The sequence below is a fragment of the Furipterus horrens genome, unplaced genomic scaffold, assembly GCF_987537825.1.
Source record: "Furipterus horrens unplaced genomic scaffold, mFurHor1.1.pri manual_scaffold_6, whole genome shotgun sequence".
Taxonomy (NCBI): domain Eukaryota; kingdom Metazoa; phylum Chordata; class Mammalia; order Chiroptera; family Furipteridae; genus Furipterus; species Furipterus horrens.
In genome coordinates this window covers 26,600,992-26,610,577 of record NW_028327176.1, presented here as the reverse complement: position 1 = coordinate 26,610,577, position 9,586 = coordinate 26,600,992, and the positions used below count along the sequence as shown (strand labels likewise).

General features: G+C 42.0%; 1 protein-coding gene across 2 annotated transcripts; it reads left to right on the top strand.

The window, feature by feature from the left end:
- Window positions 1-3,429: 3,429 nt before the first annotated feature.
- COX7A2L (cytochrome c oxidase subunit 7A2 like) lies at window positions 3,430-9,292 on the top strand. 2 transcript variants are annotated; one of them, XM_090280230.1, is made up of 3 exons: window positions 3,430-3,587; window positions 7,406-7,537; window positions 8,696-9,292. In XM_090280230.1, the coding sequence occupies exons 1-3, from the start codon at window positions 3,510-3,512 to the stop codon at window positions 8,834-8,836; spliced, it is 351 nt and encodes a 116-aa protein (XP_090136356.1). In that variant the 5' UTR covers window positions 3,430-3,509; the 3' UTR covers window positions 8,837-9,292. The 2 variants fall into 2 exon arrangements, with proteins under 2 accessions (XP_090136356.1, XP_090136357.1); XM_090280231.1 differs by having other exon boundaries at window positions 3,432-3,581.
- Window positions 9,293-9,586: the final 294 nt, after the last annotated feature.

Sequence of the window (9,586 nt, the reverse complement as noted above, 5' to 3'; positions counted from 1 at the left end):
GAAGGTCAGAGCAGAGAGTTGATGTCAATATGTTCATCCCGTACTGCAATAAAGCTGTCCCAGAAACTGCAATCCCAGCTGCCACTTCCCCTCTTTTGAGTGAGACATGCACCATTCAGACCCTCAACTCCTTTGCTATAAAAATGCCATGCTTTAACAAAGGTTTAATTATTTTTAAATAATATTGATATCATCTAGATTGCAGGTTTCAAAGACAAACTTAAAATTTCCACACCAGATAGGGCTTTATTTGACAAAAAGAATAAGAGATGACAGCTGAGATTTCTAATTCTGCTACATGAAAATTACTGAATAATTGCACGACAGGTGTCATTGTTCTGAGAATCATAAAGTGTGTGTAGATCTCCATTTTGTTTTCCAATATTTTATTGGGGGTGCTTTTCTTGGGGATATTACTAGCAGTTTTAAATGCTGGGGAAAATGTTTTCCTTCTTCCTTCTTTTTTGCCAAAGAGAGGGTAGACAAAAGCCACAATAAAAAAGCTAACAGTGCACTATAACATGGCAGTATTGTAGTCTGTTTTCCTTCAGGGAATCTAGCTTAGAATGGGCAAAATCCACATGCGTAAACATGTTTCCCAAGGGTAGAAAGGTCCTTCAGTTTGCAGATTTGGCAGCAAAGAATCAGTAAAGAGGGGGAAAGCAGGGCTTCCTGGAGCCCTATATCCTGGAGATGCCCGCCACCTGGTAAATCAGAACAAATTCTCATCACTCATATTTCTGCTCCCAGCTGGTGACACCAAAGCTAGGGCATATATGAGTCCTTCTGAAGACAGGGAAGGATGGAAGGAAATGGAGGAGCCCACAGTGACCTCAACTACTACAGGACCCACAGTCTTTAACTGCCAGACACACCAAACGTCAATTTTTTAACAAGTCGATTCTGAGAAACCTGGAGAATTAAAAAAAGTAAAAACTGTTTCACAAGGAGGCAGTTCCCATCTACATTCAGTACAACTCAATTTAAAATTTATATGGGTCTTCCCTCCCCAAGTGCTTTCAGGGAGCGACCTGCCAGAGGCCATTAGCACACAGCCCTCACGAATGGGGAAGCAGCCGCATGCGGTTCACGAGCCAGGCTGGCATCTGCACGCACACAAACCGCTTGGCGAATGACAAGCTTCCCTGCACTGGGAATTGTGGTCGCTTCCCCCCAGGATAGAATCAAGGGTCCAGCCTCAGGGAATCATGATATAAAGGAAGATCATGCTTTGCTGTTGGCTGGGATATGCAAATAAGAGTGAGAAAAGGGTGCCTCAGTGCCGTCAGCGTGCACTGTTTTATTTGGGAAATGAAACAAAATCTTCCTCTGATCAACCACTCCATGTGACATCCCAACCCACACTCTGCTACTGACATTTTATCTCCCACTGAACAGCTCGGCTGTTGTAACATTTTCAGGATTCTTAATTTATGTCTTGCAGGATTTAAAATCAGATGGCAGAAACTTTAAGAAAATAACCAGTGTCGGCAGGCAGTTTTGTACCTCAAGAAGCTGGTACACCTTTGTGCTGCGAAAAGTCGAGTAATATTCTCTACTTTCTTCTTCCAAAATATGTCTAGAAGACAGTGGGATGGACATAGAGATGTCCTAAATCATTTAATTTCTCTTTTCAATCTAAACTCTATGAGAGACATTTTCTTCCACTCAGTAATTGCTAGCAAGCTCATTCCCCTTTCTTGGTACAAGTGACTCTGACATTTAACCAATCAATCAATTAATTAATTAAAATGAGATTAACCAAGAAAAGTGAACAAAGATTCTTATATATAGCCAAGAACCATGAAAAAGGAAAATGACTGGAAGTTAAGATCTGCAATGTAACATTTGCGTGAGCTTTAAAACCTCCTGAACTGCTGATGCTCAGAACACTAGGGAGGGATGCTATTATGATAATGATACTACTTACAGAAGAGGCCAGTGAGGCTCAGACAATGGATAGGACTAGTTGTATATCTCTCAGCCTTGAAAAAATGGTGACTCAAACCCACATCGCCATTGTCTTTTCATTATGTCACAAAGCGGCTTTGTGAAAGCAGCGACTTTGGACTGGCTGATCGTATGAATAAGCTGAAACCTTGACTCTTCACAGCATTGACGTTGCTGAATAGGTGGGGCCCGTGAGCTTACACCTGCCAGAGCCGGGATGCTGGTGTACACCCTGACTCTGGAGCACTCCACTTCATCCTCCTCTTCTCAGAATGGATTTATCCCTGTTTATCTATAATGTAGTGCTTAAGAGTACAGACTCGAGTCAGATGGTTAGCTCTGCCACTAACAGTTGACCTGGGCAAGATACTTAACTTTTCTGGGCCTAATTTTCCTGTACTGAAAGATGGAAACGATACTAGCACCTACCTCATAGGACTGTTGTAAGGATTAAATGAGTGTATTTATGGAAAATGTTATATAGGGGCATCACCCATTAAGTATGCCACGTGCTTTTATAAGTGCACGATAAATGAACCTATAATATGCCTCTGAAAACCTTTGGCTAGACGATAAAGCTAAGAAAAGCCCTGTTCCACCACTGTAGGTAGGAAACTAGTATATTCCTTTTATACAGTTGCACATAGTGGAGGCTCAAAAAACATGTTTAAGTGGAACGGAACGGAAAGTTGTAGTCCCACATCTTTCAGGTTAAAGGTTCAGATTTTTCAAGTATTTCTAGTCCACTTCCCTCCACTCTCCATCTCATTTCAAAGCGCAGGGGCTAGGAAAAGGATGAGTAACTAGTTCACAGAGTAAAATCTAGTTCTGGAAAACTGCAAAATTTACGTCTTGGTGCCTGAAGTTTAGGTCACTGCGCAGCTTTTCTACATAAAGCCCAGGAGGCTATCTTCATATTATTGGGCAAAACTCACACCAGCCCTCTGTACCAAACAGCTCTCAACGGGTGCTTCCAAATTTATCTGCTCCCCACTCCCGGGTTGCCAGAGAAGCCTGGCTGATGGGTATCTACCCTTGGGCCGATTGAGTAAGAGCCAGGCAGCAGGTAGGGGAAGTAAGTTAATTTGGTAAAGGAAGAGAAGCCCTTAACTCAACGCACCAAGTGGAGGCCCCGAAGCACTGTCCCGTTCAAAGGGAGTAGTCGCCCCGCCCAGGCCCCGCCCAGAGTCCGCCCTACTCCTCCCCGGCAGGTCCCTCAGCCTCAGGTCTTGTCCTCAGGGCGCTTGCGCAGTTCTTAGGTCGTCTTGGCATTGCCTGAATCCAAATGTGGGGAATGCGGGAATCTCGTATTTCCTACAGAGCCCGCTCTAGCGACTTTCCCCTCCCTCCTACACGTTGTTTTTCCTTTATTTGAACTGAGAACCCGGATTCTTCTATGTGACTTAAAAGTACATATTTTAAGTTAGGCGATCTCAGGGCAGCCGGTCTTCTGCCTGAGGGTCCTTGGGTTAAGTCTAGGGGCCTCCGCAAGGAAGGCAGGGTCCTTCCTTGAGGCGGTCGCGCAGGCAACGGCTGCGAGTAGCCAGACATTGGGCGTCATGTACTACAAGTTTAGTGGTTTCACGCAGAAATTGGTGGGAGCAGGGGCTTTTGATGCCTATAACCCGCAGGTACAGGTATCAACGCGCCGGCTGGGACAGGAGAAGTGGTGGCCTGACCCTCTGCGCCAGGCAGTTGCGGCGCCGGAGCCGGGGGAGGCTTCTGCCCACGGTTTGGTTGAGTTCGCCCTGTACCTCCCGGCCCCTCTCCACATCTACTTGCGGCGGCCTAGGAAGCTCCTAGTTCTGTAGTTACTCCCTCGGCGGAGCTAGCCTGGCCGGGAGTGGGGCTTGGCACTCAGCAGGGGTCAAGGTGACCCTCGGACTCGCTGCGTGTGGCTCGTGTGTTGTTTCAGAATGTGTTCCGACCAAGTCCCAGGTTCGGCCCTGTCCTTTTAAAGGAGGCCCTGTTTTCACTCTCATCAGTGTCCCACTGTCACCCCTCTGGCGCAGTCCAACCAAGCAGGAGTTCGGAGAGCTGGAATGACAGCACCGGGGGAATCTGTAGGGCCAGGAGAGGCTGTATGACCAGAATTGGGAGACTTAACGGGTCCCTTGAAATGTTCGGGTGAGTCTAGGTAGTTACATGCGACGAGTTTGCACTTTCCCAACTGTAAAATGGTTGACAGACGCCTATTATATGAGTTGTCTGAAAAGTATTCCGATTTCACTTAGATTTTGCCAATCGGAGTTTCAGTTCCCGTCTTGTGTTGTAGAGTTGAGGGACTTTAGAGTCCCGTAGTCCTAATTTGTACTCAAATCCTGGCTTTGCTGCTTTATTTTATGACCTTGACCAAGTTACTTAGTTAATTTTGAGCCCAGTTTCCTCCAGGGCAGCGGTGTACAGATTACATGAGGTGTGTGTCAAAATGACTAGCAGCCTTTGGCAGGTGGTTGGTACTGGATAAGGGGTAGCTGTTCTCTAGAAGCTGAGTCTGAGCTACCACTATATTCATTTCTCATCCTCATAGGGTGGTGTGGGAAGGGTTGGTAAGATAGCAGTTGGAAAAATGGACTGCAATAGGAAGGGGCCTAGGCAGGGTCAAAGGATGCTCCATTGTTAACCTCTTTTTCTGTGGGACACTGCCAGTTGCCCAAGGAGGAGCATGCTTAAGAATGATTTCATCTAAGATTAGCTGTGCTATTAACTAGGATACGAAGGGCAAGGTTTTTTTGGGGGGGGGCGGTTAGGGGTTGGTGTTGAAGGGTCTAAATTTATAAATGTTGAGCTTGTGATATGCCTGGTAACAGCTGGATTTGCAAATACAGAGTTTAATAGATCTGGGCATACTCAGCCTGTAGGTGGTAATAGACTCTGGTGGTGTTGGATCACCAGGGAGTATTTAGGGAAGAAAGGTGGGAATATAATTGGACTACAGAAACAGGATGGGAGCGTGGAGTTGGAAAATTCATTAAAAGAACAATCCAGGATTTCAAGGGGAATCAGTGTGATGTCAACTGAAACCAAATTGGTAACTAGGTCTAAAGAAGGAATTGTTTGCAGTGATTTCTTTCACAGATTATAGGAAAATAGCCATTTCTATCATACCTACTTCTGTAAAGAGAGCATTTTTCAGTGTATGGATCCCAAATGTTACAGTTTGATGAATTGTAACACACATCACCCCTAAGAAGTTTCTTTTGCGCTGCCAATCCCTGTCCACCTCCCTACTCTGACTTTTATCACTATAAATAGATAGTTTTGCCCATTTTTGAATTTCATATAAATGGAACCACACAGTATTGTTCTGTGTGAGGCTTCTTTTTCTCAGTATTTTTGAAGTTCATTCATGTTACATGTATTAGTAGTCAGTTCCTTTTGTTGTGTAGGATTTATTATATGAATATATCACAATTGATCTTTTGTGTTGGTTAAAAAATTGTTAGATTTAATGATGGGTAGGTGAAGTTCCTTTCCATCACATTCACTCCTTTTACCTATATCTTGGCAGACAGCTGAATTATTGATACTATGGTATAATAAAAATGTGTGGGTTTGAATCCTATGTTTCTTATGGACTCTGAACTTTCTTTTAATTATCTGTAACATGGGCTGCTAATACAGGGTTGACGTGGAGAGTAAATTTAGTTATGCAGATCGTCTAAGAACCTGAAGAAACTGCTTATGAGATAGACATGGAAAAAGCAGAATGTAGGATTTTACATTAAGACTATAAAGATACTAAAATATGCCTTTGAGTAAAGATTGGAGAATATACAATTTACAGTAATTGATGGGATAAGATAATGGGATGATAGATAACTTTAGAATTCTATATTCTAAACTTCTACAGTATTATAAATGGAAATACGAAGCTGTTTAAAACTGTTAAGGTGGTTGATTCTACTGTTTTCAGATGGTATCATTCAAAACCTTTGCTGTAGCTTTGAATCATTTGGTGGGTGAACAGACAAAGCAATTAGGTATAATCCTGTCTAAAAATGCTTTCACGTTCGTTGTGTCAAAACATGAATTTAATTTCAGACCATTTTTGGGGATGCTTGGTAAGAAGGGTCTTTCATTCAAGGGGAAATGATTATTACGAGAAACTAAAATTGCTTACAGAGTAAGGGAGTGTGTAAAGTTCTCCAGTTCAAAGAGAGACCATTCAAAGCCTTGGTATCTCAGTAGTTTGGGTCCTCTGTTCCTCCTGCTGCGTCTGTTTGAATGTGTCATACACCACATGGAGGCTAACACTTTATTGACCAAACTTTCTCTTCAAATGGATTGTTGTTTTTAAGCAATAGTTGAGGGGCAGTGACCGGAGCAGGTAGTGAAATATTTAAAATCTAAGGCTTTGGACTTTAGAGAGGCTTGAGTTTTGACACTTGGCTCTGTCTCTTTGCAGTGTGATCTCAGGCATGTTACCCTCTCTGATCCAGTCTTCTCTGGAAAAAGGGGATAGTAACATCTTCTGAGGGTTGCTGTCAGGATTAAATGAGACGATGTGTGTGAAATGCTTAAATTAACATGATACTGGACACATAAGGGCTCAGATATTAGCTGCTGTTATTCCATAATGTTAATATCCATAATAGCAGAGATTGTATCTGTCTTATTCATTGTATGTTTTCAGTATAGAGTTTTAAGTGCTCAGTAATATATGTGAATGAGTAAATGCAGTACAGAATAAAGGCCGTGATTCAGCCCCATTTACAGGACTGTTTCTGAACAAATAGAAGCCAAGTTTACTTTAATACCTTTTGTTGCCTGTTGATTGTAATGCCTGCCTGGTGCGAGTAACATTGAGGTTTTCAATATTTGATTTTTAGAATAGGTTTCGTCAGTTATGGGTAAATTTAGATTTCTTTGAAGAGATCAGGAAACAGAGGTCTGACAACTTTATTTATTGAATTGGTTCTGAAAGACAAGCCTTTTACCATCACAGGCTCTTCCAGATTGAGTATTTTTTTCCTGTGTGTCTGGAAAGAATCTGAAGTCCTCTCTGGGATTGGAGTCCCATGTTAGTCCATCAGCTCACCAAGGGAAGAAGAGGGACAGCCAGGTCTCTTGAAATCAAACCAAAGTTCATACAGAGTACAAATGTTTTACTGGTTTAATAAGAAGATAGACATGATAGGTATTTCTAGAAGCTCGATCAGGCCTTTGTTTGCCCCTCTCTCCCTATAAGCCCCCCTTACCCCTCCTCCTCCTCAACCACAGGGAGTTTTGGTACGGTTGCTGGGAAAGTGGACCGGAGTGCTTTGTTGAAAGTCTACAGACTTTAAACCTTAAACTTAAAAAATTAAAGACCTTGTAAGGCAGAGCGGAGAGACTTTCCTTCTCTCTCCTGTGGTAAATGACTGCCTCCACTATTCCAGACAGCCTGCTCCTTGCAAGCCTTGTTTAGATGGCCAGACATACTTGAGCGTGACATTTTCCTTTTTTCCTGCAGGGATTAAAGCCTGCGGTTTCCACAGAAGCACCGCCCATCATATTTGCCACACCAACTAAGCTGACTTCCGATTATACTGCATATGATTATGCTGAGAAGAACAAAGTTCCAGAACTACAGAAGTTTTTCCAGGTGAGAGAAGACACTCTAGAACAGAGAAGCCTGTGAAATACATAGGTTTAAAAAAACCCTTTGAAACTGAGACTTTGTTTACTACCCACCTTCTCTCTTTTCCTTTAATAGAATTCTCTTGATTTTAGTTTGAGCCATAAACTAGTAGAAGTCTGTGTAGGTAGAAACTGTGTGAGAGAGGGCGATTAATTTCCTTATCAGTATTTGAGGGTGTGCAGCTTTTCAAATTGCATATATTGGATGGAGGAGGCAGTAGCACGTATAATGTATAATAACATTATGAATAATCCAGTATAAATTTGGTTTTGTGACACATGGCATCGGGTGTTCTCCTACTAGTTTCTTGCCTCCTTGATACTAAAATGCACTGAGCTGTTGCTAGAAGCTCTCTTGGGTTTGCTGATCACCAGAGAGAAGCTAAAATGGGATTTAAATATATTGTTAATATTAATCTGTGTATAGATAATTGAGAGGTTAGTGACCCGACTGTGTCTCAGGTGCCATGGGAGAGGTAGTGTTGCTGCTGGAAGGTAGCTTTTCCCTCTCAAAAATATGTCCAGTTTTGGGACTGGCTTGTGGACTCATCAGTTTAATCCATTATTATCTGATAAGTAAGTCTTCAGCGGGCATTTGGGATCTTGAGCTGCAGTGGTGAGGGATTTTGGATTAAACATTCAATGGAGTCTCATTATTAAATAGGGGTTTAACACCTTAATGGAAAGAAGGCAGCTGAATACAAAAATGGATTAGAACCTGTTAACTGACCTGGTGTGCTCAGACTTCATCCACCAGTGATCAGGAAGTCAAAGTAAATGTGGAGCATTTCTTGTGCCTATAGTTCTTTGGTTAGCGGCTGGTTACCTTTACATTTAAAACTCACCAGTTCTTCTTTCCTAGTTAAGCAATATGACAGATTCCTTAGAAATTTGGGATTTATTGCATGTGTGTGTTGACACTTTTGGAGAATGACTGGATTTACAAGCTGTAGTTACATTTGTAAGAAAATATACTAGTATTTTAATTAGCATTTTAATGGATTAGGGCCTTTTCCACTATAATGTGTTAATGGCTTAGTTATCAAGCAGAGACATTTGATCTTTATTAGCCTAAATTGTGCATCTTTTTCTTACCAACCATATCCTTGATCTTTCTTTCAAGAAATCTGATGGTGTGCCCATCCACCTGAAACGTGGCCTGCCAGACCAAATGCTCTACCGGACCACCATGGCTCTGACGGTGGGGGGGACCATCTACTGCCTCATCGCCCTCTACATGGCTTCACAGCCCAGAAACAAATGAGTTAGGCCGCAAAGGACTGGTTAGATTTTTGGCATAAACCCTTTGAATTTTTATTGTTTCTGTAATTTTTTTTTTTTACTCAAAAGACCTGTCAACATTTTGCAAGAAAAAAGAACGGTAAAAGACAATATTTTGGTTTGTTTGTGAAATGTGCGTGGCCTCTCAGAGCTCATTCAACAGTTAAAACTGTTGTTCAAAGAAATGCTGCTGCTCTTTGAGTTTGGGCTCTTGATTTCCCTGGAGGTTCTGGATGAAGGTTGCATATAGGCTCATTAACGGTGGTCTGTGCTGAGGTCCTTCGGGACTTACGGTGGCCTTTTTGAGCATGGGGTGCAAAAGCCTTTCTGATTTGAGGAAGGAAGACAAAAGCCAAGGCCAGGTGCATGGAATGAAGGGTTTGAGTTTGTAGTTACCTTGGGGATTTTTCCATCTTGCAATAAATGTTAATAGAAATTATTTGCAGCATGCCTCTATTTATTGGGCAGTTTGCTTCAAAGGGTTATTTGCCTCATCTCAGATCTTTAATTAATTTTATGTGTAATTTTATGTATTTATTCCACCATGGGAACAGAACACCTGTTTAGCATTGCATTTTAGACCGATGTCTGTTTTATTAATGAAGCTGTGCCACAAAGTCTTCTTTATCTTTTAAAAATGTTATGACTTAAATTATGATATATTTTGATTGTGGAATAAATACATGAATGAAAAATCTCGTTTGAAGTTTTTTAAATGATCTTTCAAAATAAT

Coding starts and splice junctions, on each gene's coding strand:
- COX7A2L (XM_090280230.1), top strand. CDS start 3,510: ATGTACTACAAGTTTAGTGGTTTCACGCAGAAATTGGTGGGAGCAGGG. Junction 3,588..7,405: donor CCTATAACCCGCAGGTACAG/GTATCAACGCGC, acceptor TTTTTCCTGCAG/GGATTAAAGCCTGCGGTTTC. Junction 7,538..8,695: donor AACTACAGAAGTTTTTCCAG/GTGAGAGAAGAC, acceptor CTTTCTTTCAAG/AAATCTGATGGTGTGCCCAT.